This window comes from Alnus glutinosa, chromosome 7, assembly GCF_958979055.1.
Source record: "Alnus glutinosa chromosome 7, dhAlnGlut1.1, whole genome shotgun sequence".
NCBI classification, from domain to species: domain Eukaryota; kingdom Viridiplantae; phylum Streptophyta; class Magnoliopsida; order Fagales; family Betulaceae; genus Alnus; species Alnus glutinosa.
This window is the reverse complement of record NC_084892.1, coordinates 29092242-29119997: the sequence shown is the minus strand read 5'-3', so window position 1 is coordinate 29119997 and position 27756 is coordinate 29092242. Positions and strand designations below refer to the sequence as shown.

At 33.6% G+C, this 27756-nt stretch overlaps 4 protein-coding genes across 4 annotated transcripts; 1 reads left to right on the top strand and 3 right to left on the bottom strand.

Annotated features, from left to right (window-relative positions):
- Nucleotides 1-6753: 6753 nt before the first annotated feature.
- LOC133873745 (protein LURP-one-related 15-like) lies at nucleotides 6754-9366 on the bottom strand. Its single transcript, XM_062311495.1, has 3 exons — nucleotides 9048-9366; nucleotides 8274-8501; nucleotides 6754-7059 (listed from the first exon to the last, which is right to left on the bottom strand). Exons 1-3 carry the CDS (start codon nucleotides 9309-9311, stop codon nucleotides 6919-6921), a joined length of 633 nt encoding a protein of 210 aa, XP_062167479.1. The 5' UTR covers nucleotides 9312-9366; the 3' UTR covers nucleotides 6754-6918.
- A 3619-nt stretch (nucleotides 9367-12985) lies between these two features.
- On the top strand, nucleotides 12986-15082 carry LOC133873445 (ethylene-responsive transcription factor 5-like). The gene is made up of 2 exons (XM_062311146.1): nucleotides 12986-13067; nucleotides 14625-15082. The coding sequence occupies exons 1-2, from the start codon at nucleotides 12986-12988 to the stop codon at nucleotides 15080-15082; spliced, it is 540 nt and encodes a 179-aa protein (XP_062167130.1).
- A 2685-nt stretch (nucleotides 15083-17767) lies between these two features.
- Nucleotides 17768-20711, bottom strand: LOC133873153 (protein LURP-one-related 15-like). Its single transcript, XM_062310884.1, has 3 exons — nucleotides 20233-20711; nucleotides 19374-19601; nucleotides 17768-18135 (listed from the first exon to the last, which is right to left on the bottom strand). The coding sequence occupies exons 1-3, from the start codon at nucleotides 20494-20496 to the stop codon at nucleotides 17995-17997; spliced, it is 633 nt and encodes a 210-aa protein (XP_062166868.1). The 5' UTR covers nucleotides 20497-20711; the 3' UTR covers nucleotides 17768-17994.
- Nucleotides 20712-24799: 4088 nt separating this feature from the next.
- On the bottom strand, nucleotides 24800-26481 carry LOC133874117 (protein LURP-one-related 15-like). Its single transcript, XM_062311953.1, has 3 exons — nucleotides 26060-26481; nucleotides 25508-25735; nucleotides 24800-25242 (listed from the first exon to the last, which is right to left on the bottom strand). The coding sequence occupies exons 1-3, from the start codon at nucleotides 26309-26311 to the stop codon at nucleotides 25105-25107; spliced, it is 618 nt and encodes a 205-aa protein (XP_062167937.1). The 5' UTR covers nucleotides 26312-26481; the 3' UTR covers nucleotides 24800-25104.
- Nucleotides 26482-27756: the final 1275 nt, after the last annotated feature.

The following is a 27756-nucleotide window of genomic DNA, read 5'->3' as shown; positions in this document are numbered from 1 at the left end:
TTAAAAAAACTTAGGGGACCCAAGCTTTGAACAAAAGGAGATTGGGAGGCCTGATCAGCCTCAAGACTCATGTCCCATAAAGCCCCCAGTGGCCGTGTATTACCAAGGGGAGTAGTCTCCGGCCCCTTGTTCAAACTCCAAGAGACTTGGAGTTACTTACTTTAACTAATCCTAGTTCTAAAGGTAATTGGGTTAATTCTCATACCTTTCCAAGCAACCCAAAGCCTATAAATAGGGGTCATTAGTTGAAGCAAAAATTTTAATGCCTAGACATCAAAAATTCAGCCAAGAGAGAATTTTTCTCTCTAGCTTTTGCTTTTAGCTTTCTCTGGTTCCTTAGAATGATTAAGAGCCCACACTCTCAAGGCCATATTTAGTTAAGAAAATGATACGATTTCATTTTCTTCTAATTTTTATCCATCTCATTTTTTAAATTCATCATTTAAGCTGTGGAACTCAAAACTTTATCATCTAAAAATGAGTAAAAGATAATTAAGAGATGAATATCTAACATATCACAATTAGTTATAAGAATGACTATTTCTTTTTGTGTTCTCCAAAATGTCATGTAGCTTTTTAAATTATCATCGAATTTAAGATGATCAGTATTAGATTTTAATATAATGGTGATTTTAAAGTCACATGACATTTGAGAGGACTCTATAGAATTACTCTTTGAGTTGTATAAGTACTTTTGCTTATATTTGCCAATGTGCCACTTGTAGCACTTATGTTTAATTAATTCACTAGTGTGTATTTATCATATAAAAGCCCAATGTTTATGTTTATTTAATTGAGGTTTGTACATTAGTTTTGATGTGATATTCAACTAAGCACAAACCACATTATTTAAGAAAAAATAGATTATTAGGAAAATAAAAAATAAAAATAAAAGGAAAGAAATAAAAAAAAAATAAGTAAAAAAGAAAGAAGAAAGAAGAAGTAAAAATAGATTAAGTGCAATCTTGGTGAAAAAAGCAGATTAGACAAAGCCAAATGTTGTTGAATTTTAATGTACTCGTAAGTGCACGAACCGTACCGAAGTATAGTTTAGTAAGCGCGAGGTCGAACCCACATGGACTTGTATAATCGTAGGAGAACTAATCAAATCTAAACTAAATAAATCCTAATCTAGTTCAAGAAAAATATAGTTGCTCAAAAATAAAAATAAATACAAACATGCAATTAATCAAAACAAAATAAATAATAAAAACAGTAAACTTTCAAAATAAAAAGAACTAAGGTTGTGGAATCTACCTCATTAATTCATGACAACATATATTCTTGATCATTGATTTTACCCATACTCTACATGATAATCTAGAAATCAATCTTGTTACCATGGAAAATATCATCATTAAAATCCTTAAACAAAATCTAAAGCATGTTCTTCTTCGCTTTTAAAAGAAATTAAAATCAAATCATCTATTGTATCCATCAAAAACAAATCACAACAGATATCCAATTCTAAAATCACAATATAAACCAAGCAGTCAATTAATAAAAATAATTCTAGATCATGAGAAAAATCTGATTAAACTCATATCCAAAATTTATCATCTATTAATTGATACGAAGCAAGAACAATTTTAATCATTCACTTAAACATCATTCTGGGCAAAATCAAATCTCAAAAATAATGACTAAAATTCATTAATGAGGTTTCATCCTCAACCTTAGTTGAGAATTTAACCTCTCATAATATTAAAATACATGGCAAAATATAAATAAAAATACATGAATAAGAGCAAACTTGAAATCAGAGACAAAACTCAAGCATAAAAAGCTCCTTCCTCTGCTGCTCGTCGTCACTGTGCAAGAGATTCTGGAGAAATTTCCCTCCTTTGTGCGTCCAGTCGAGAGAGAAAAGAAAGAGTCTTAAAACTAAAAAATCTGAAGCTAAAAATAAAATATATCTTGCCAAATGGAACGTGAACTCCTTTTATAGAGGAAGAGGTTTTCTTCTTTTGAAGAAAAGATTTTGCCAATTAAATGCACCGCCCACTCTACATGACCTGCAAGAGGAGCAGTTCGGCGCTGTGCTTCTTTCTGTCTTGTCTTATCTTCTGCAGATTGTTAACAAAATCTTCATATATCATTTAATGTGTCAGACTTCTCTTCTTTTTCTTATCTTTTCTGTTCCCACAGATGCTGCAGTTCGGCGCCTCTTTTCTTCTTTCTGTTCTTTTTTTTTCTTCTCTCATGTAGGTTTGTAATAAAAGTCTCCATGTATATAATAAAAGTCTTCATCATAATTCAATGCAATATCTTCCCAGACTTCTCTTCTTTCTTCAATATCTTGTAGGTCCCACGTAGTTGGTAGACAAAGGCCTTCTTTCTTTTATGTTGCTGCACCTTTTCCATTTTGTTCTTCTTTGTAGGTTGTAGCTACGAATTGGTCCCACCTTCAGGATCTCTTCTCTTCACATGGTCTTCTTGCATTTGTAACTTTACTTCTTTGTAGGTCCCACACATAGCAAGAGTCAAATTAAAGTCTTTTGTCTTTTCTTCATTTTTGATTTGCCTTTTCTCTTCTTTGGTCCACGTTCTAGCATATTTGTTCCCTTTTTCTTCATTTTCATTTCTTCTTCTTTTAACCACATGAAAATATTAAAACATTAAAAACAAGGTAAAATATTAAATTACAATGACATTAAGGATTTAATAATAACAAATTAAAGGGTTTGAATATGTAATATTCAAGACTTATCACCAAACACATCAAAACCTTATTCGACTAGCAATTTCAAATAATCTCATTCAGAGAGCGTCGTCCCATCAAGAATCACAAGCAGCGCGACTATGAATGCATAACCAACATTAGAGCAGTCCCAATGGCTTTTCTATTTTCTCAATCTAAAATAGTTAATCAAAACTCACTTTATCTAGTTTAGCTAATGAGTTTTAAAATGCATTATATATCCGATTATCTATTTTTAACTCTATATTTTTTTTATTATTATTTTTTATTGCTTTTTATTGACAAGTTCGCGCCATCCATTTTCACCAACTGTTCTATAAAGATCCAACAACTCTCCATACTACATGAAAAACTCACTATTCGGCCAATCCAAAAAACTCACCCACCGAAAATTTCCAACAATCAATCCCGCGCTGAAGATCTCGCTCCCAAGCAAAATCAAAACAGAGTGGATCCAATTCAGGAACCCAAATGCCCAACCTCAACCTTCCTTGTCCGTTTCGGAAAACCCAAGTGTGGAAGTCAAAAAGCACTACAGAGGGGGGCCGTGGGGCAAGTATGCGGTAGGAATCCGAGATCCCAACCGTCGCGGCTTGTGCGTGTGGCTTGGGACCTTCAACACGACTATAGAAGCCTCCAAGGCCTACGATTGAGCCGCGTTCAAGCTCCACAGCTTGAAAGCCATACTCAACTTCCCACTCGAAGCTAGGAAGTCGGGAACAGGAGCCACATTCGGCGAGAGAAAACGGCGTCGCGAGGAGCCATCCTCAACCCAAATCGAAAAGCCCTAACTCATAAACCTCAACCAAAAAAAGAAGAAGAAGAAGATCCTTGAGATCGACACAAAGAGGGGGGAGGGAGAACGATCATGGCGCAGATGGGTCCATCGAAGACGACGGCGAAGGCTTGGCGAACAATCTAGCAGGAGCCATTCGACGATCTGGTGAAGGAAAACATGGGCGATCTTAAGATGGACCCCACCAAGGCTCTCCAGGACGCCATCCAAACCCTAGCTAACTCTCAAGGGCGTCGATCTCTCCACTCCAATCTCTCAAAATCATGCTACCCTTCGTTTGACCGATCCGGCAGAAGAAGCTTCAATGAAGATGATGGAGAGGTAGAGGCCTGCATCGGTAGGGAAAGGAACAGGAAAAAAAAACAAGGAGAAGAGTATGAGAGAGAGAGAGAGAGAGAGATTTGATGAGACTTTTAAGCATAAAAAATGATACATTTATGAACGGTACAACGCCTCATGTGGCGTTGCACGATTGACAGATGCAAGCCATATGTATTTTAGGTTTGGAGTAGAGAATTCGATAGAGGATGGTTTTAGGAGTTTTGTTATCTACTCTAACTAAAAGTGGGTTTTATATAACCTACTGTGAATGTTCTTAGGATAAATCATCACGCTGAAGTTATCTTTTCCTATCAAAACACTTTCGACTATTTCCTTCGTACACATCTTCGCATGATCAGCAAAATTAGTCTAAGATTCTCCGTATTTAAGATAGCTAATTACTAAATCACTTTAAAGGTGCTAAATTATGGATGAGGCTACTCTCTATCTCACGATTTCATGATCAGAGCTTAAAGTACATTCAATGGTGCAAATGATGTCAAATTATTTAAATTTTTTAATAACATGAATACAAATTTATCAGATAGCATCATTTACACCGTTAGATACAATAATATTAAATCATGACCATGGAATGATGAAATGACTTATTTCTATTTCACGAAAGGACAAAAATTTCATATAAAATAGATTGTAGGAAAATTTCTCAAACTCAGTTTCTAAAAGTATCATGTGTCCCTAGCATGTGAGAAGCTCATTTTTTTTTTTTAATAGCATATACTTCTCACATACTTTTTTAATAGCATTAATAAAAAAATAAAAATAAAAAAGTGTTCCCACATGCTTAAGGGACACATGACACTTTTAAGAATTGGGTTGAAAAAACTTCTACAAATCAGTTTATAAGAAATTTATATCATTCATGAAATTGATAGAATCTTAATTATTCCATAAATTATCACATATTTCAAAAGCTTAAATTAATAGTAGATAATGAATATAGTCATTTAATTAATATTTTAACACTTCTCCTTAATAAATGAAGCTCAACAAATAAAATGTTCAATTGAAATGATAGGTGAGTTACAGACAAAAAGTTTGAATACAAGACCTTTACTTTGATATTATGTTAGATCGTCATACTAAGAAAATAATAAATTAATATTTTAACAAGAGAAAGCTCAATCATTCAGGAAGAAAAACGCGCACTCGTCTTGATAACATTGTGAGATAATTGTGATATCGGAGTCCCAATCAAACTTGGTTTTTTATTTTATTTTTTAATAATGATTAATTCAAGGGTTGGTTGTAATTGACACATCAAACATTATGGGATAAAAATGTTGTTTCTAATTTTTTTTTTTGAAATAAAAACTAATTCAACGGTTAATTGGGACTATCACATCAGCATTGTGTAATAAAAAAAAGGGTTAAACACCTTTTTAGTCCCTGAGTTTTGACAACTTTATTTTTTAGTCCCTGAGTTTCAATTCGCATCACAGATGATACATCAATTTTGGGAAATGATCAAATTAGTACCTCGGTTAACTTCTCCGTCCAAAAACTAACGATCCGTCACGTGTCAACCTCAGAAGTTAACACGTTGCACTATATAAAAAAATAAAAAATAAAAAATCTTTAAAAATCAATTAAAAAATTAAAAAAAAAATTGAAAAAACTAAAAAAAAAAGAGAGCCACCCCCATTTTGGCCAGGGAGGTGGCCGGCTTGTCTGGGGTGGCCGAACCACCCCAATGCGGTGGTTCGGCCACCCCCTGGACAGAAAGAAAAAGAAAAAAAAAATTCGGGTTTTCCGTTTTGCCCTTGGGGGGCACGGGGGTGGTTCGGCCACCTCAAGGGCAAAACGGAAAAATTCTTTTTAGGGTTTTTTTTTTTTTTTTTTTGCCCTTGGGGGTGGCCGAACCACCTCCATGCCCCTTGGGGGTGGTTCGGCCACCCCAGACAAGCCGGCCACCTCCCTAGCCAAAATGGGGGTGGGCAGCCACCCCCATGGTGGCCAAGGGGGTGGCTGAGAGCCAACCCTTTTTTTTTTTTTAGTTTTTTCAATTATTTTTTAATTTTTTAATTGACTTTTAAAGATTTTTTATTTTTTATTTTTAATTTTTTTATATAGTGCCATGTTTCAACTTCTGAGGTTGACATGTGGCGGACCGTTAGTTTTTGGACGGAGAAGTTAACCGAGGTACTAATTTGGTCATTTCCCAAAATTGATGTATCATCTGTGATGCGAATTGAAACTCAGGGACTAAAAAATAAAGTTGTCAAAACTCAGGGACTAAAAAAGTGTTTAATCCTAAAAAAAAATATAATTTTTAGCATTACTCTTACTCTTTTGTAATTGAATAATGTTAGAAATAACATTTTTATGTCATAATTATCATACAATGCATATGTGGTATAAATAGTCTCAATCAATTATTGATTTTTTTTTTTTTTTTTTTAACAACGATTGATCCAATAGTTAGTTAAGACTATCACATCAACATTGTTTTTGCACGTTCATGTCCAATTAATTAAAAAAACAAAAAGGAAAAAAAAAGAAAAGAAAAAAAAGAAAAGGAAGATAGCGTTTACCTAGGTAATTATTGAGGAAGATTCTCCAGCATAAACGACACAAGACCTTTCTAACCAACTTCCTTCAACCTTGAAGTCACAAACATCTTCATTTGTGTTATTTGCCACGAACACATGTAACTTGGTCCTTAGTTGGAGGATTGAACTTCGCTTAACGCTAAAAATGTGAATGTGTTATTGAATAGTCTTCCCTCGCCCTCATGTTAATTAGTTTAGGTTCAATCGCTTTCCTAGTCATGTTTCTTTAGACCGCATTATTCATGATCATAAACGTCGGCATAAATTTTTCTAAAAATTATTTTTTAATTTAACGTCAAAACAAACGAAACATTAGTCTCAATAGTAAATGTTAATCAAAATTTCTACAGCAAGCAACCTGCTTATTTCACAAAAGAAGGATAACATATTATGATATTCAACTAATCGAGTACCAACCACATTATTTATGTAAAAATAGGTTAAGTGCAACCGTGGTGAACATAGCAGAGTAGACCAAGCCAAACACATGCATCACAATCTCCTGCTACTTGCAATTTCAAATCACCTCATTCAACGTCGTCGTTGTTAATCCCATCAAGAATCACCACAAGGGCAACTATGAATGCATAATCAACGTTGGGATAAATCGTCACGCTGAAGTTGTCCTTTCCGATCAAAACACTTTTGGCAGTTTCCTTCTTATGCATCTGCAATTTCCACGTGGCAACCGTAATGCTATAGCAAGACTTTTATCTTTTTTTATCATTTAAATGTGATGTGATTTTTAAAATTATTATTAAATTTACGATGAATTATTATTGAATTTTGATTCAATAGTAAATTCAAAAGCTACATCACTTTTTGGGATAAAAGAGTATAAGAGTCTTGTATATAGCATTACTCATTCCACATTAATCAACGAAATTAGTCTAAAATTTTCCCTCTTTAAGACAGCCTATTGAAAAATAACTTATGGACACGGCTACTCACCTTTTCAACATTTTATGATCAGGATTTAATGTTATTATATCTAACGGTATAAATGATGACACGTCATTTAAAAATTTTAAATAGCATGTCAACATATTTATTACATGGCATCATCTATACCATTAGATATAACAATATTAAATCTTGACCATGAATAATCCATCTCCATTTCATGACAGGACATAAATTTTCTACAAATTAGGGTTTAAGAAAAATCTTCCAATCCAACCTCTAAAAATGTCATATATCCCTTAACATATGAGAAACGCATGTTTTTTTTTAATAGATGTGCTTCTTAAGTGTTTTTTTTAATAGCTTTAATAGAAAAGTATATGTGATTCTTACATACGCAAGGGACACATGACATTTTTAAAAATTGGGTTGAAAGGATTGAGAATGATCCTATTCCATAAATTATCACATATTTCAAAAGCTTAATTTAATAGGAGATGATCATGAATATAATCATTCAATTGATATTTTAAAACCCTCCTTAATAAGTGAAGTCCAACACATATAATATTTAATTAAAATGAGAGATGAATTGCAGACAAAAAATTTGAACTCATGACCTTTGCTTTGATACTATATTAAATAATCACTTATTTCAAAAGCTTAAACTAACAAGAATATAATAAATTAATATTTAACAAGAGAAAGCTCAATCATTTCACTGTTAGCAAAAACGTGCACACGTCTTGATTAGATTGTGGGGGTAATTGCAATGTTGCATCCTAACCAGGCCTTGAATTTTTTAACAAGGACTGAGCAAAGAATTAGTTAAAACTATCAAATCAATATTATAAAATAATTGTGAGATAAAATATATAATTTCTATCTTCTATAATGTCAATTTGTATTAGCATGTTACACTTTATGTCCAATTAATTGAACCAAAAATAAATAAATAAAAAAGAAAGATAGCTTTTACCTGGGCAATTATTGAGGAAGATTCTCCAGCATAAACCACACAAGATCTTTCAGACCAACTTCCTTCAACCTTGAAGTCACAAACATCTTCCTTTGTGTTATTTGCCAAGAACACATGTAACTTGGCCTTCAGTTGGAGGATTGAACTTCGCTTAACGCTAAAAATTAGATTACTTTCCTCCACGCTCTCACCCCTAAAAACTTGCCATCTATCATGGGCACTCATGATCTACACAAACCAAACAATGGTTCTGGTATATAAGCATTCTTATGGACGTGGAAACAATATATAACAACATTATCTTTTGCAATTAACTAATAATAGTGTTAATTTACCATTTATCTTGAAAATTTGAACTCATGATCATTTCTGTTTTGATGGATTGAATCTTCATTGCGGTAACAAATTGTTAACAATTTGGAGAGTAATTATGATAAAGTCCACATGAGATCCATCTGTCTAAATAACTTTTGGGCTGCCTAGCCATCAAGGTAGATCCCATATGAACTATTTTTCAATTATCACTACCTGCTTAAATAAATTTGGGGGTGCTCGGCCAAATAATTAAGTTTTAATAATTCAAATAATTATTTACCTAACAAATTTAGATAAATAAAAAGTAATAAATTTAATTATTGAATTAATATCCTAATAAAATAATGTAAGAGAGATAAAACAAAAAAGACAAAAATAAAAAATAAAAAATTCACATCGATAGAATTTCTGCCGACAAAATAGGACATAGAATAATATTTATGGCGAAATTATACAAACCTTCTCTCGAAGAGTGACAACGGGATTTCCGGCACCATCAAGTAAGACTCGACGGTCATGAAGGGTTAGAATTTTTCCTTTGACTTTGAAAATGACGGTGCCGTTGACGTCTGTGACAACGAAGTTGCCGTCGGAAATGGTGAGAACCTTTCGGACAATTGAAAGATCTACCGGGTAAGGAGCACAATACTGAGGGCCGATGATCGGAACAGGAGAGGCAAACTGTGTGCCACTTGGGGCTGGAGTGGGAGCCGGTAGAGCCATGATTACGAGGGGGAAGAGGAATAACACACCTATCTGGTTGAGTCTTTGGTCAAGATCGAGGGGCTATTTATGTGTGAGGCTTTCTATTATTATGCTTTGAGGGGCCCCGTATTTGCAGTTCGAATTGATCGGGCACCAATATATGTTTTAGATGGATGCATCATGCATCATGCATGCTAGTTTCAAGAAGATTCCAAGTGAAAGCTGTCTCAAGTACCCACAGTCGCATGGCCTTCTTGTGCCACAAACTCTTGCTTTAATTTGTTGATATTTTGGACATGCAGAATGGAATATTTTCTATTTTACTGCCAGGATTTAATATTAGTGGATTTATAGGCGTAGATAATATCACAGGATAAATATAGTGGCACGTTGTTGAAAAAATTTAAATAATGTAGATACAACAATATCAAATATTGACCACTTGAAATGAAGAGGATCATCATGCTTTATTAGGATAGGCTTCATTTAAAGTGAAATGAAGAGCTGTATAAATAAAAATTTTGCTTTTTTCTATTTAATTGAGTCATTGGTGTCATATTATTTAAAATTTTAAATGATAGGATAACATATATATATATATATATATATATATATATATATATATATATATATATATATATATATATATATATGATTTTTTGTTACCCCAAGACATAATTTTTTATTACCTTGCCTATGTGGCAAAGTAGTACCTTAGCTAGTTTTTGGGTTTTTTTTTTTTTTTTTTTTTATTTCTTAAATAAAAAATAGAAAAAAGAAAAAGAAAGTAAAAGTTAAAGTTGTTACGTAAGCAAAAGTAGTCAAAAATTGTATATTGGAGTGACAATGTGTGCATATATATATATATATATATATATATATATATTTGGCTTAAAATGAGAATGATCCTCATCAGTTCTTCAGAGTATCGAGCCCAAAATTTATACCAAATAATTACTTGCGTGGGCTAAAGTAATTATTTTGATTAACGCGCGCTTGTTTTTGATTAATTGAATTATTTTTTTGAAATTCATCCATTGAATGCAAGCCTTTTAAACATGAAAATTCAAAACACCGACTTGTATTTTATAGGGATAAATACGTTTTTTGCTCCACGTGATTTAACGTTTTAATTTTTTTTTGGCTCCGTGTGATTCATTTTGTATGATAGATCATGATACTTCGTTTATGACTAAAGACGAAAATGGTACTTCCGTCCAAAAATTGCCGGAAGTTTACGTCAACACTTCTAAGGTGTTAACACGTCTTATTTATTAAAAAAGTTAAAAAAAAAAAACAAAAGAAAAAGGAAAAAAGAAAAAAGATAGCTCAAGAGCCAAACCCCTAACCCCGCGCGCCACCCACCCCCCCCACCTTTTTTTTTGGGGGGGCGGGGGTCTTTGGCCTTGTCGGGGTGGTTCGACCAAAGCCCCTAAACATTTTTTTATTATTTTTCAAAGCTTTTATTTTTTATTTTGTTTAGCTTTTTATTTTTTATTTTTTTATTTTTTCATTTTTAAAGCTTTTTATTTTCAGTTTTTTAATTTTTTTAATGTATAGGACACGTGTCAACACCTTTAAGGTGTTGACGTAGACTTTCGTCAATTTTGGACGGAAGTTCGACGGAAATACCATCTCCGTCTTTAGTTATAAACGAAATACTATTTACGATATGAAATGAACTACAAAAAGTAAAATATAAAGGCGTTAAACCATAAGGGGGTGGAATGTATTTAACCCTATTTTATATGCACTCTAATTGTTTGTTTCTTGTTTTCTGTTTAAAATAAAAAATATTAACAAACAACTTAAAATAAAAATAAAAAAATGTATCTTTATTTTTATTTTTATGTCCCATAAATATTTTTTTAAAACTAAAACTAAAATATTTCTCAAAATATATTAATAAACAAAGACATTTGTTTCCATTCCCAAGACAATACTACAAACAACTCAAAACATTTTTTATAAAGGAAAAAGATTTTTGCACAATATTTGACTCGTGTATATAAATTTTACATGTATAAATCTCACTAATATGTTTTGGTGTATAAATTTTGTACACTATAATATTGTGTACCAATAACTTTTCCATTGTTATAAAAATATTTGGAAAGGACATCGTTTAGCCTTTACAGAAGTAAAAGCTAATTTACTATGTTAAAAAATATATATATATATATATATATATATATGGGGTGACTGTGTAGTGTGTGGCCGCCGGAGAAGGATGGTTGCTGGGTTTTTTTTTTTTTTTTTCCTTTTTAAATGTTAAATTTTTAGAAACAAAAATCCCAAAGTTTGAATACACCTTTGTCCGAGATTTCACAATCTCGAAAGTAAAAGGAAAGAGCCCATACATACAGTGGCTATATAATGATTGCTCATGGTCCACTAATTTTGCCCAACGTGGTCCACGAGGAAAAGAGAAATGATTCGAAGACACAATTATTGTCTATCGACACAATTATTAATTTTTTTTAAAAAAATAAAAATACAAAATTAGACTTTAAATATGATTTTATGATTTTGTTTGTTTAATTAAATAAAAATCAATAACTATGTCATGAAGTGGAAAGATATGATATCTGGAAAAACCAATTGTTTGGAAATTTTGAAGAACCAATGGGAGGAAAGGCCACTACTTGGGATATTTTGCTGCAATTGCACTTTAATGCTCTTGACCAAATTTAGTCATATGATTCATGCATGATGTCGATCAAGGGATATAATATGTTTATAATTTTCGTATAACACTTTTGTAACTCTAATAATTTTTTTTTTTAAAAAAAATAAATTAACCATTGAATATGTAGGGTACATATAAAAAAACGAATTTAATGGTTAGCTTGAAAAAAATTGTTAGAGTTTCACAAAAATTATGTCAAGAATTATGCAACAATTATTTTGCATGTCGAAAAACCCTCGATTTTGTGAGACCCAAGTGATTAATTTATTAGTCAAACTTATACTGTATCCTCAATAAGATCCAAATGGGTTTAATATTTAAATTAATAAAAAGTTGATGAAAGAGACAAATCGTCTTTATTCTAGTTCAGCTAATAAGGTTTCCATTCTTCTTATCCAGAGCAATATATAGAGTTTTTTTTGTATCCTTCCAAATGTCATATGGTTTTTAAATCACCATTAAATTTGAGATGATCATTCTAATCTTTCTTATAGAATTATTAGTAATTTTCATGTGTATAATTAAAATGATACATAACTATTTATATGATATTTCGAAGAAATGCTATCAAACATCGTTTCAATATTTATCTTGTTACCTGTATTTTCATATGATAACTACCTCTTTTTGAAAAACTTAACACAGCTGTGTTGGGAATGGTCTCTAAACTGTTAAGGATATATTGTGCCATAAACTTCAATTGACCTGCATGATATTTTGTGTAGCAATAAAAGTTGTTTGTTCACTAATATATTTAGAGAACATGAGATATATATGATTGTTCATATGTGTCCTATTGATTACTTATTACTTATTTTTTATCATATACATGTGAATGTCCTTAAGCTACTTATTTTTTAATTCCTAAGTGGTCAAAGTATTGGAAATTATTTGGACTTAGAAATTATATCTCTGTGCATAAATAATTAAATAAACTTTGGGAACCCAAGCTTTGAACAAAAGGAGATTGGGAGGCCTGAGCCTCAAGACTCATGTCCCATAAATGGCCGTGTATTACCAAGGGGAGAAGGTCAAACTCGAAGAGACTTGGGAGTTGATTACTTTAACTAATCCTAGCTCTAAAGGTACTTGGGTTAATTCTCATACCTTTCCAAGCAACCCAAAGCCTATAAATGGGGGTCATTAGTAGAAGCAAAAAGTTTAATGCCTAGACACCAAAAATTCAGCCAAGAGAGAGATAATTTTTCTCTCTAGCTTTTGCTTTTAGCTTTCTCTGGTTCCTGAGAATGATTAAGAGCCCACACTCTCAAGGCCATATTTAGTTAAGAAAATGATACAAATTTATTTTCTTCTAATTTTTATCCATCACATTTTTTAAATTCATCATTTAATCTGTAGAACTTAAAACTTTATTTTATGAAAATGAGTAAAAGATGATTAGGAGATGAATATCTAACATGTCCCAATCAGTTATTGTTCTCTTTTGTGCAATTAATTAATTAATTTTTTTTTTTTTTCGTGTATGATCTAGTCTATTTCTTTGAAGCCCAATGATCAACAGAACCTTATTCCACTGCGCAATAGTTGCATACAATGATCCAAACAGGCCGTTACAATAAATATGTGAAGAATACTTTTTATCAACTCAATAATTCTTATATTTATTGGGACTATGAACTCACTTATCCGCATTTGTAAATGTGGAAATCCCATAATTACATAGATATTGGGAAGTGTTGAGAAAGAGGATAAGGCCAGGACTCATATTTCTCTATAGGTCATTTCGGTTCAGGCTAACGTGTGCCCCCTTTCTCTTATAGACTACCATGTTTAATTAGATTATGAGTAATGCTATAAGGACTCTTTCTCTTTGTGTTCTCCAAAATGTCGTGTGACTTTTTAAATCATCATCGAATTTGAGATGATCAATACTAGATCTTGATACAATAGTGATTTTAAAAGTCACATGACATTTGGGAGGACTATAAAATTACTCTTTGAGTTGTATAAGTACTTTTGCTTATAGTTGCTAATGTGCCGCTTATAGCACTTATGTTTAATTAATTCACTAGCTAGTGTATTTTTCATATAAAAGCACAATGTTTATATTTATTTAATTGAAGTTTGTACATCACTTTTGATGTGTTATGCGAGTGATAACTTTTAAAAGACAAAAAATATAATGTTGCAAGATTTATTATGTCTGATGTAATGGCGTCATGTGTGAAATAAGATATTTGCACTTACACCTTGTTATTTAACTGCGGGGCATTACCCTTAGTGTCCAATGGCAATGTTATTCAAAAATTTTATGAGTAATTCTGTTCATCACTCCCATTACTCAAAGTTTATATTGCTTTGGTCCCCTGGCACAAAAGTGCAATCGTGGTGAAAAGAGCATAGTAGACCAAGCCAAACACATCAAAACCTTGTTCGACTTGCAATTTCAAATAATCTCATTCAAAGGGCGCCGTCCCATCAAGAATCATGACAAGAGTCACTACTAATGCATAATCAATGTTAGAGCAGTCTCAATGGCTTCTCTATTTTTCAATTTAAAATAGCTAACCAAAACTCATTTTATTTAATTTAACTAATGAATTTTAAAAGGCATCATACATTCGATTATCTATTTTTAACTTTATATTCTTTCGCGCCATTCATTTAACCAACTGTTCCAGAAAGATCCAACAACTCTCTATACTACAAGAAAAACACTGAAATTTCCAGAAAACTCACCATTCGGCCAATCCAAAAAACTCACCCATTGGAAATTTCCAACAATCAGCCCCGCATTGAAGATCTAGCTCCCGAGCAAAAGCAAAACAGAGTAGATCCAATTCGGGAACCCAAATGCACAACCTCAACCTTCCCTGTCCGTTCCAGAAAACCCAAGTGTAGAAGTGAAAAACACTACAGAGGGGTCCGACAACGGTCGGGGGGCAAGTACGAGGCGGAGATCCAAGATCCCATTCATCGCAGCTTATGCATGTGGCTGGGGACCTTCGACATGGCTATAGAAGCCGTCAAGGCCTACGACCGAGCCGCATTCAAGCTCCACGGCTCGAAAGCCATCCTCAAATTCCCACTCGAAGTCGAGAACATGAGCCGCATCTGGCAAGAGAAAACAATGCCGTGAGGAGCCATCCTCAACACAAAAGAAAAGTCACAACTTAGAAACCAAAAAAAAAAATTAAAAATTAAAAAAATTTAATAAAATAAAATAAAATTGAAGAAGATCCTTAAGATCGACATAGAAGGGGGGGGGGGGGGTGAACGATCGTGGTGCAAATGGCCAGATCCATCGAAGATGACAGCGAAGGCTAGGCGCACGATCTCGGGATGGACCCCACCGAGGCTCTCCAAGATGCCATCCAAACCCCAGTTAAAGAGAGATTCACATAGACTTTTAAGCATAAAATAATGATACATCTGTGAATAGTACAACGTCTTATGTTGCGTTGCACTATTTACAAATGCAAGCCATATGTATTTTAGGTTTGGAGTAGAGAATCAGATGGGGGGTGGTTTTAGGAGTTTTGTTATCTATCTTAGTTAAAACTGAATTTTACATAACCCAATGTGAGTGCTCTTAGGATAAATCATCACGCTGAAGTTATCTTTTCCGATCAAAACACTTTCGACAGTTTCCTTCGTATACATCAGCGCATGATAAGCAAAATTAGTATAAGATTCTCCATATTTAAGACAGCTAATTAATAAATCACCTTAAAGGTGCTAAATTATGGACGAGGCTACTCTCTATCTCACGATTTCTTGATCAGAGCTTAAAGTACATTCAGTGGTGCAAATGATGTCAAATTATTTAAATTTTTTAAGAACATGCATACAAATTTATCAGGTAGCACCATTCACACTGTTAGATAAAATAATATTAAATCGTGACCATGAAATGATAAAATGACTTATCTCTATTTCACAAAAGGACAAAAATTTCATACAAAATGGATTGTAGGAAAATTCCTCAAACCTAGTCTCTAAAAGTGTCATGTGTCCCTAGCATGTGAAAAAATCATGTTTTTTTAATAGCTAGCACATGCTTCTTGCATACTTTTTTAATAGTATTAATAAAAATAAAATAAAAAATGTCTTTCTCACATGCTTAAGGGACACATGACACTTTGAAGAATTGGGTTGAAGAAACTCCTACAAATCAGTTTATAAGAAATTTATATCATTCACGAAATTAAGAGGATCTTATTCCATAAATTATCACATATTTCAAAAGCTTAAATTAATATGAGATAATGAATATAATCATTTAATTAATATTTTAACACTCCTCCTTAATAAATAAAGCCCAACATATAGAATATTCAATTGAAATGATAGGTGAGTTACGGATGAAAAGTTTGAATTCAGGACTTTTACTTTGATATTACGTTAAATCGTCATAATAAGAAAATAATAAATTAATATTTTAACAAGAGAAAGCTCAATCATTGAGGAAGAAAAACGTGCACACATGTTGATAACATTGTTAGATAATTGTGATATCGGAGTCTCAACCAATTCTTTGGATTTTTATTTTTATTTTTAGTTTTTAACAATGATTAATTCAAGGGTAGGTACACTGTAGGATAAAAATGTTGTTTATATATATATATATATATATATATATATATATATATATATATATATATATATATATATATATTAAATAAATATTAATTCAAGGGTTGGTTGTAACTGTCATGTCAGCATTGTGGGATAAAAAAATATATAGTTTCTCATATTTCTCTTGCTCTTTTGTAATTGGATAATGTTAGAAAAAAAAAATTATTTTATAATTATCCTACAATGCAGATGTGGTAGTCTCAACCAATTATTATTATTATTTTTTTAACAACGATTGATCCAATAGTTAGTTAAGACTATTACATCACCATTGTATTCGCACGTTACACTCATGTCCAATTAATTAAAAAAGAAAAAGAAAAAGAATATTGGTCTCCTCGGTTGTTAGGCCCAACCCGATCAGCCGGGCCCATTGGGTCCGACCGACCAGGTCGAACTATTGAAGGAAGATAGTTGTCACACCAAGTATCAAAATCCATCAAAATTCATTTGGGCCCAACCCGATTCATCCGACCCAACCATCCCATCCGGATAGTTGGTTCAGGTGAATCAAGTAATCGGAATCCGCGAATATCTCGGGATTACCCGGCAAGCCAGAGACACACGACACATGATGCGCACCTAGATCGTGCATCCAAAAACTGCTCCAGCAACGCGTCATTCGGGGAGGGATCGTGCACCATAGATAAGTGGTACATTGACGAAAAAATTGATCGACACGTCACCTACCGAAATACTGTATATATCAACATGGGCAATATATTCTGAGATTTGATTCATACACAACACCATCACAACAACTCTTCACATGAGGGTGGGCCCCACTATGTGGGATCCACCTTCATGTGAGGGGTTGTTGTGTAATTGTTGTGATAGTGTTGTAAATTTAACATTTTCCATATATTATTGAGGAAGATTCTCCAGTATAAACGACACTGGATCTTTCTAACCAACTTCCTTCAACCTTGAAGTCACAAACATCTTCCATTGTGTTATTTGCCAATTAACACATGTATCTTGGTCCTTAGTTGGAGGATTGAACTTCGCTTAACGCTAAAAATGTGAATGTGTTATTGAATAGTCTTCTCTCGCCCTCATGTAAATTAGCTTAGATTCAATCGCTTTCCAAGTCATGTTTCTTTAGACCGTATCATTCATGATCATAAACAACATGACATGTTTCGGCAGATATCATTTTCCTGAAAATTATTTTTCTAATTTAACGTCAAAACAAGTGGAGCACTAGTCTCCAATGTAAATGTTAATCAAAATTTCTACAGCAAACCTCCTGCTTATTTCACAAAAGAAGGATAACTATATTATGATATTCAACTAAGTACCAACCACATTATTTAAGTAAAAATGGGTTAAGTGCAATGGTGGCGAACATAGCAGAGTAGACCAAGCCAAACACGCATCAAAACCTCCTGCTACTTGCAATTTCAAATCGTCTCATTCAACGTCATCGTGGTTAATCCCATCAAGAATCACCACCAGCGCAACTATGAATGCATAATCAACGCTAGGATAAATCGTCACGCTGAAGTTGTCCTTTCCGATCAAAACACTTTTGACAGTTAGCTTCTTATGCATCTGCAATCAAAACACTTTTGACAGTTAGCTTCTTATGCATCTGCAATTTTCATGGGGGTACGTAATACTATACGCAAGACTTTTATCTTTTTTATTCTTTCAAGCATTTTAAAATTATCATTAAATTTGAGATGAATTATTAGTGAATTTGATTCAACAATTTCAAAAGCCACATCACTTTTTGGGATAAAAGGGTTATAAGAGTCTTGCATATAGAATTACTTGTTCCACATTAATCAATGGAATTAGTCTAAAATTCTCCCTAGCTATTTAAGACAGCTAATTAAAAAGTCACTTATGGATGAGGCTACTCACCTTTTCAACATTTCATGATAATGGTTTAATGTTATTGTATCAAATGGTGTAAATGATGGCACATCATTTAAAATTTTTAAATGGCATACCAACATATTTATCACACGGCATTATCTACACCGTTAGATATAACAACATTAAATTTTGACTATGAAATAACCCATCTTCATTTCATTAAATGACAAAAAATTTCTAGTTTGTAGAAAATTGTTTCAATCCAATCTCTAAAAGTAGTGTCATGTGTCCCCGTGTGAAACAAATGTTTTTTTTTTTTAATAGCACGTGCTTTTTAAATAGCTTTAATAAAAAAAAAATGTGATTTTCTCATACTCAAGGGACACGTGACGCTTTTAAAGATTGCGTTGAAAGGAATATTGGGGAGGATCCTATTCCATAAATTATCATATATTTCAAAAGCTTAAGTTAATAGGAGATGGTGAATATAATCATTCAATTGATATTTTAAAACTCCTCCCTTAATAAGTGGAGCTCAATACATATAATATTTAATTGAAATGAGAGATAAATTGTAGACACAAAATTTGAATCCATGACCTTTGCTTTGATAATATATTAAATAATCACTTATTTAAAAAGTTCAAGCTAATAAGAAAATAATAAATTAATATTTAACAAGAGAAAGCTCAATCATTTCACTGAAAACAAAAACGTACACATGTCTTGATAACATTGTGGGGTAATTGTGATGTCGCAATTCTAATCGACTCTTAAATTTTTTTAACAAAGACCGATCAAAGAACCAATTACAATTATCAAATCCACATTATAAAATAATTGTGAAATAAAAAAAAAATGTGATTTCTATCTTCTATAATGTCAATTTATATTCGCATGTTACACTCATGTTTAATTAATTGAACCAAAAATAAATAAATAAAGAAAAGAAAGAAAGATAGCTTTACCTGGGCAATTATTGAGGAAGATTCTCCCGCATAAATGACACATGATCTTTCTAACCAACTTCCTTCAACCTTGAAGTCACAAACATCTTCCTTTGTGTTATTTGCCAAGAACACATGTAATTTGGCCTTCAATTGGAGGATTGAACTTCGCTTAACGGTAAAAATTAGATCACTTTCCTTGACGCTCTCACCCCTAAAAACTTGCCATCTATCATGGGCACTCATGATCTACACAAACCAAACAATGGTTCTGGTACATGAGCATTCATATGGACGTGGAAACATATATATAACAACATTATCTTTTGCAATTAACTAATAATATTGTTAATTCACCATTTATATATCTTGAAATTAAGTTTGAACTCATGATTTTTGCTTTGATGGATTAAATCTTCAGCGCGCAATTTGAGCAACAAATTGTTAACAATTTAGACAGTAATTATGAGAAAGTACATATGAGATTTACCCGTCTAAATAAAATTTTGGCTGCTCAGCCATCAAGGTAGATTCCATATAAACTATCTTTCAATTATCACCCACTACTGAAATAAATTATCACATTCAGGATGTCCATAATTATTGTCTAAATTTTGAGTAGTAAATTGTTAAAGAACTTAATTATGTTCTAATACTATATCAAATAATTATTTATCTAAAAAAATTAGATAAATAAAAAAAGTAATAAATTTAATTATTTAATTAATATCCTAATAAAATTAATAATGTAAAAGAGATAAAACAATTAATCAAGACATAAAATTATAAAATGTTGAGTTTCACGTACGTTGATAGAATTTCTTCCAACAGATTAAATAGGACATATATAGAATCATACTTATGGCGAAATTATCCAAACCTTCTGTCGAAGAGTGACAATGGGATTTCCGGCACCATCAAGTAGGACTCGACGGTCACGAATGGTTAGAATTTTTCCTTTGACTTTGAAAACGACGGTGCCGTTGACGTCTGTGACAACGAAGTTGCCGTCGGAAATGGTGAGGACCTTTCGGACAATTGCAAGATCTACCGGGTAAGGAGCACAATACTGAGGGCCGATGATAGGAACAGGAGAGGCAAACTGTGTGCCACTTGGGGACGGAGTGGGAGCCTGTAGAGCCATGACGATTTACGAGGAAGAGGAATGAATAACACACGCCTATCTTGTTGAGTCTTTGGTGAGAGGGGCTCTTTTATATTTTATATATGTGGCTCAATAATGTAGAATATGGCTCTTGATCCATATTCTACATTGACATGCTGGGTGAGTTTCCTCACATTTTCCAAACCTCTCTCGAAGACCGGATGATTTGGATGAACACGGACACGGTTTTGATTTTTCACCAACTCCTTAACTTAATTAGGTTTCTTTTACAAGTTTTAAACTCGATTTTTCTCCCATTGGACTGGGTTTGCGATCAAGTCTGTTGGAAGCACACGTTTTAAGCCAAAAACATAGCTTTTGTGACTTGGCTAGGTATCGAGATAGAACAATATATGCAGGCAACAATATTATTCAGAGCTAAAATTAAGGGTCACATTCAGGGCCAGAAACGAAAATAAAATGGTCATAGTCATAGTATAATTAATGTGACTAATAATTGACGGGCTTGATGGAAACACGTCTTGGTCTCTTATCTTGAAGATCGAGAAAGTAAACATTTGTTTATCAACAGGATCAAAGATTCGAAGTGCTTTAAAATAATTCGTCAATCTTAATATATTAAATTGACATAGATTTTATTTGGACTATATATATATATATATATATATATATATATATATATATATATATATATATATATATATATATATATATTTATCATTTATATTTTAAAAAATTCACGTAAGATTAATTGTATGTTGTATTAACAATACATGTGAAAACTAATATACTCTAAAGATTAATGTCAATTTAATAAATTAAATTAAAAAGAAAAAAAATTCGAAAACCCAATTTAGAAGATAATTTCTATTAAAAGTTAGAATACCACTAATAGCTACCACTTTACACACAACATAGGAGATAAATGTTTGACAGGAACAAGTACCCTAAATTACCGGTGACCAAGATAACAAGCGCGTGCAAAACGTGTTGACAAGGATATGTTCAAGTTTATTCCTATAAGAATTCTATAGGAATATGCAATTTAAAAGTCGATAATTATTCATAAAGAATAAAAATATGATATTAATAGTACGTAAGTCTAATTTGGCGGGCTTGGTCATCTAGAATTTGTCATTCTGGCGCTTTCATCCTGAAAATGAAAGTATATTAATATATATATATATATATATATATATATATATATATATATATATATATATATATGATCTTATCATTCTAGTTCTTTTCTTATTTGGTTAAGGAGCTAGGTTGGACGACTTTAAAAAAATTATTTGACAATTGACATAATGTTTCCAAGATTTCTTTCTTCCCCTTTGCTCGATCTCTCAATAGTCGATGCCAATGGCGTTTTAATTACACTTGGCATTTTAATGAACGGTTTTCTTTCAAGAAGATGACATATTCAAGGATTAGGCCTATCAAAATATTGATTAAGTGATTAAATTTGTTTCTTCCTATTAGTTTAAGCCTTTGAGATGAGTGGTGATATAACAAGAGCCCACACAACCAAACAAATGAATGTCATCGAAACTCTTTCTCAATTGGTTATCAGAATTGACTACAATTTAGTAGCATCTCCGTTGTGACTAAATTTCTCTTTGCAGACTGATTGCCTATTCAGAGGTTTAGGATTACGATTATGGACAAGTCGAAATTGAATTTCGCTCTGTCACTATAGGTATGTCTCAGTCGTAACCCATTCGAATGGTTGTGTAGCCGAGTTGTTCAGCCCTTCAGAATGGTGCCATCTATGGGGATTTGACTGTTAGAGAATAAATTTCTGCACCACATCCGCAAGTCATCCATTGCATCTCTACACCACATCAAGTCATCCACTGTAGACCAACATAACATCAGCAAGTCATCAGACTCAAAACCATGATCCAGCAAGCTAACCATGACATCAGAAGACACTAAGCTCATTCCTAACTCCTCTGATCTTCTGTGACAGCAACCATGCTCAGGGACAGGAACCATATTAGAAGCTGATTTCATGTCGGGAAAAGCTTGTGCACAACCACTCACATGGGTGGGTCCCATTCATGTGAGTAGGTTGTGCACAACCTGTTGTGCAAGGATCAGCCCCCTTTCTGGGATGTGCTTCCCCTTCCAGCTTACCTGTGTTCTTCTCTTCTTCATCTTGACTTCTTTGTTTTCTGTCATTCTCTTTATTTTCTAACATGGTATCAGAGCCTAAATAGGTCAAGGTCAATCTTTCGATCCTTCACGTTGCAACCTTTGTCAAACATTAAACCATCTCCCAGTTTCAGGTTTTCTATCTTCATGTCGCACGTTTTTCCTCAGCCAAACCTCTCCAAAAAACTAAACCACCCCTTCCGTACTACACCAATCCTCTCTACCGCACCATTTGGCCAATCGACAAAAGACCCAACACCAGCAGACACAGAGTTGAGATCCAGAGACCACGGCCCAAACCTCTCACCTCTATTTCCCCTTCTCTTTGCTTTCTTTCAGAACTTTTATCAAACACCTCACCTTCACATGACATCCACAGAACCAGTTCTCCCAAAATCTCTCTTATCTTCAACGAGATGCCCTGCTCCTAAACCACAACATTACTCAGACTCCACCATTACTGCACATACCCAGCAAGCTCTCCATTCACCTTCCTCTCCATCACTCAGAAACTCTTCTCTGCGTCATTTTGTCAAACACCTTAACCACACCCGCACGTCCAGCCTGTCCTCCTGCTTTGTGCTCCTTCTTCAACAGCCATGTTTGCTCTGCTTCTCATTTCCCCTGCTTCTTCCCCAACCATTATTCGAAGCAGCGCCTTCTCTTTGGCTTCCCTCCTTATGCTATCTCCCAAAAATCTGACCCATCGTTGAACACCAACTCCTATTCTCAAAACTTGTCTCACTAACTTCTCGTTGTCACCGTGGGCACCCCTGCAGCCACTCCTTCCAGCGTCAAATTCCATGCCCACCGTTCACTTCTCCTTTCTCGTCGCGCACCAAAAAAAATAAAAAAATAAAAACCTCTTCTTATTTCCAGTAGGACCAGTGCCACTGCCTTTGTTACACCCTCTAAAATCATTAGTGGTCTCCGCTATGTTATGCTTCTTCAAACCTTTCCTCCCACGTGATGCTAACGGCCGCGTTTGGCAACCCCCTCTTCTCATGGTGGGGAGAAATTTGTTTTTTCTTTTAGTAAAATGTGATTGATGTGATATAAAATTGAAAGAATTTATATAGGAAGTGAAAAAAAATTATATCGTAGTGAGTTTTTTTATTTAAATAATAATAAAAAGTGTTAATGTGATATAAAAAATAAAAAAAGTTAAAGAATATTTTGAAATTGATTTTTTTTTTAGAGAAGTGAAAAATAAAAAAAGGGGAAGTGAAGGGATTGCCATACAGCCATACAGGGCCAACTTATCTTCTACAATACTGACAGCAAGTAACATATTTGGTTTTTGTTTGGGTTTTTATTTGTTTTTTGTTCACAATCTGCCTTTGTAATGCTCAATTGTTATTGGACTATTTGTTGGCATGGTAGCTAGATTAGCCCTCTTTTTCTTTATTTAAATTGTGTATAAATGTAAAGATTGGCTCCAACGTTGTTCATGTAATGTTTGTGTGTTGTTTAGATAGTTGTTTTAAGTCAAATTTTTTTAGCTTAGGGTGTATGAGGTCTTGTACTTCTATTCTCTGTAATTGCCTTATAGCATTATTCATTAATATATGTAACTCATGTTATCTATTAAAAAAAAACACACACTTGTTGTCTTCTTTCTAGTTTCAACAAGTTGAAAAAAAAAAAGCCTTTTGGTGCATTTTCTGCCACGATTCCAAGTCTCACTCTTTATTTTTCAGATAGTACGTCTAATTTGGCCGGCTTGGTCATCTAGAATTTCTCATTCTGGCGCTTTCATCCTGAAAATGAAAGTGTATGTATGATTTTGTCATTATATATATATAGTTCTTTTCTTATTGGTTACGGAGGTTAGGACGACTTTGTTGTCTTTGACAATTGATATAATGTTTCCAAGATTTCTTTCTTCCCCTTTGCTCGATCTCTCGATAATCGATGTCAATGGCGTGTTAATTACACTTGGCGTTTTAATAAATGATTTTCTTTCAAAAAAAAAGATGACATATTCAAGGATTAGGGCTGTCAAAGTATTGATTAAGTGATTAAATTTATTTTTTCATATTAGTTTAGGCCTTTGGGATAAGTGATGATATAACAAAGGCCCACAACCCTTCAGAATGGTGCCATATATGGCGATTTGACAGCAAATTGAGATAAAATATCGGTTGGGTACGTATTGAAATGGGAGGAAAAATCATTCATTTTATATTTTCATTGTTTGCACCACAAAATAGCTAGGTGTTTGTCGTCCTACTATATATACATCAGGTTTGATATACGTACACCCCTATTTCCACAAACATATTTCTTGTCTATTTAGAAGGAAAATATATAAATGCTCAGCTGGACCACAAAACATCACGCTGAAAATTAACAACGATCATACATCAACCCAAGGAGGCCAGGTTCTTCAAATCACATCTAGGATTGCAGAAAAGTAAACCAACGAAGCTGCTCTTATCCTTCTGGTACCAATTCCAGATTGTCTCAATCCCGCGATCTGTTGACGTCGTAAAGAATCACAATAAGTGCAACTATGAATGCGTAATCAATGTTGGGATTCACTGTCACCATGAAATGGTCCTTTCCAAGGAAGACGCTTTTCAAGGACTGCTTCTTATGCATCTGCATTTCCAACAATTATCAATTGATTCAGTATAGGCATAACAAAACCAGCTTTAATTGCCTCCAATTTATGCCTACTACGGACGGAGACTCCGTGCAATATCCGCTGTCTTATTACAGCGGGAGCGGGCTCTGCCTTTTTGAACAACTATCCCAATACCTGTTCGAGCAGGTAGGGTACGTATAGGCTCTCAAATAAATTGCCTTATTGCACGGGATTTGTATATATATATATTCTAAAGGGTTGTGAAATTGTTAATCTTACTTGGGCGACTACTGTGGAAGAGTCTCCAGCATAAATGACACAAGATCGTTCTGAAAAAGTTCCCTTGACCTTGAAGTCACAAACTTCTTCTCTTGTGTTACTTGCTAAGAACACGTGTAATGTGGTCTTGAATTGGAACATTGAAGATCGCTTAGTGCTGAAGAGCAGATCGCCAGAGTTTGTGCTATCACCCCTAAAAACTTTCCATCTATCATGGTTTGAGGTTAACTGCATGAATGATGAATGAAAATGTTAATCTACTGAAAAACAGTTTAGATCCAAAGAAGCACGTACGCCTAAAAAGGGTGAATCGGTGTTTTTTTGACATACATTGAAATTCAAAATTAGAAGAAACACAAACCAAACAGTATCAATATATCACACAAAAATTGCAAGTCTAAACCAAATTTCGAAGCGGATTCAATTCTAACTCAATTACATGCAGCCAATCGACCCATGTTTTGATCATACTAATTAGATTTGCCAATTCGAAAACGTACACATAAATGAGAAAGTAAATAGAAATATGATGTTATGAAGTAGATAGCGAACCTTGGGGCTTAAAGTGACAATGTGATTTCCAGCAGCATCAAGTAAGAGAATCCTGGAACGCTGGAAGAAGAAGGTAAGGGGTTCTCTAACTTTAAAAACGATGTTGCCTTGGATGTCTTTGACATCAAAGTTTCCATGGGTTATAGTCGGATTCTTTGTGAGGATTGCCAGATCAACAGGATCAGGAGCGCAATAATTGGGGCCGATAACTGAAGCAGGATGAACTACACCCGTGGCCGTCGGCTGTGCCATACTTTTGTTCAGGGGAAATCGATAGTAATTAACAACTTTGTTATCTTTTCTTGTGGAGGCTAGACGCAGTGACTTAATTGATCAGGCTTTGCTTACTATGCATTCACGAAGTTGATGGGGCAGAAAATGTTGAGAGTTGAACACTTCTTCTACCACTTCTACGAAGATATATATAATATTCCATGACATATATACGTGGGAAGACGCGTAAGCATATATATATATATATTAGCGCGTGTTTTGAAGTTGGAGAACATAGAAAATGGCAATATGTAACGTAAGGGACTCTATTTGGTTGGAAGAATTAAATCCCTTCTTTCCTTTCCGACATTGCTTGTAGGGAGTTTTTTTTTTAATTGACTGAGAAAAGGGTTATAAGAGTAAATCTTTTCCGCTTCTAATTTCAAAAGAAGATGAAGTGGACGATCTTATTAATGAAACAGGGGTGGGCTCCCAACAGTAAACCTAAACTAAATTTAAACAGTAATGAAATATTAGCAAATAGTTGAAAATTACCGAAAATACAGTGAATGAAGGAGATGGCCGATAAAAGCTATGATGTTGGTAGAGAAAGAAAAGATAATACCTCCGTAGAGGCATGTAAGGTTAGAGTAAACTATTGCAAAATAGGGGTCTCAAAGGAGGTGATAGCAGCAGGGAAAGGTAAGGAGAAAGGAGAAAAAATTAAGAGAAATGGGGGATTAAAGTAACTCAAGATTTAAAATTGTCAATTAAGAATATTCATTTTCAATTTTTCAACCCTAGCCTCGATTAGAATTTTTCATTAATTCATGTCAACATTTTCAAAATACTCGTATTCTTTTTAAGGAAAAAAATTGCAATGATTTAGCAGCATGTTGATCCTATTGTTCCAGGCACGAGACATGCTGGGTGAGTTTCCTCGCATTTTCCAAACCTCTCGAAGACCGGATAATTTGGATGAACATGGTTTCGATTTTTCCCAAACTCCTCATCAACTTAGGTTTCTTTCTACAAGTTTTAAACTCAATTTTCCTCCCTTTGAACTCGGTTTGCGGTCAAGGCTGGAAGAAAAAATCTGTTGGAATTAAGCACACGTTTTAAGCTCGATTTCTCTGTTTCTGGCCAAGGCTGTAAGAAAATTTACGTTTTGCCTTGAAACAAACGGCGCCAGTTGCTTGCTGGGCACTACGTCGTCTTATTGCTTAACATTTTTCAGGGAAAAACTTTTAACGCCTAAACAAACAGAACTTTCGTGACTTGGCTAGCTACAGAGATAGAACAATATATGTAGGCAACATTATTCAGAGCTAAATGGGTCACAATCAGGGCCAGAAAGGAAAATAAAATGGTTATAGTCATAGTAATGTGACTAATAATTAACGGGCTTGATGGAAACAGGTCTTAGTCTCTTATCTTGCCAGAGAAAGTAAACATTTGTTTATCAACAAGATCAAAGTGCTTTA

Bases quoted from the DNA above. Each gene is read 5' to 3' on its own strand.
- LOC133873745 (XM_062311495.1), bottom strand. From the start codon at position 9,311: ATGGCTCTACCGGCTCCCACTCCAGCCCCAAGTGGCACACAGTTTGCC. The intron at 8,502-9,047 runs GTTTGTATAATT...TGGTTTGTGTAG, and splicing joins TTGTCACTCTTCGAGAGAAG to ATCATGAGTGCCCATGATAG. The intron at 7,060-8,273 runs GTAAAAGCTATC...TGGAAATTGCAG, and splicing joins CTTCCTCAATAATTGCCCAG to ATGCATAAGAAGGAAACTGC.
- LOC133873153 (XM_062310884.1), bottom strand. From the start codon at position 20,496: ATGGCTCTACAGGCTCCCACTCCGTCCCCAAGTGGCACACAGTTTGCC. The intron at 19,602-20,232 runs GTTTGGATAATT...TGGTTTGTGTAG, and splicing joins TTGTCACTCTTCGACAGAAG to ATCATGAGTGCCCATGATAG. The intron at 18,136-19,373 runs GTAAAGCTATCT...TTTTGATTGCAG, and splicing joins CTTCCTCAATAATTGCCCAG to ATGCATAAGAAGCTAACTGT.
- LOC133873445 (XM_062311146.1), top strand. From the start codon at position 12,986: ATGGCCGTGTATTACCAAGGGGAGAAGGTCAAACTCGAAGAGACTTGG. The intron at 13,068-14,624 runs GTACTTGGGTTA...CAACTGTTCCAG, and splicing joins AACTAATCCTAGCTCTAAAG to AAAGATCCAACAACTCTCTA.
- LOC133874117 (XM_062311953.1), bottom strand. From the start codon at position 26,311: ATGGCACAGCCGACGGCCACGGGTGTAGTTCATCCTGCTTCAGTTATC. The intron at 25,736-26,059 runs GTTCGCTATCTA...TCATTCATGCAG, and splicing joins TTGTCACTTTAAGCCCCAAG to TTAACCTCAAACCATGATAG. The intron at 25,243-25,507 runs GTAAGATTAACA...TTGGAAATGCAG, and splicing joins CTTCCACAGTAGTCGCCCAA to ATGCATAAGAAGCAGTCCTT.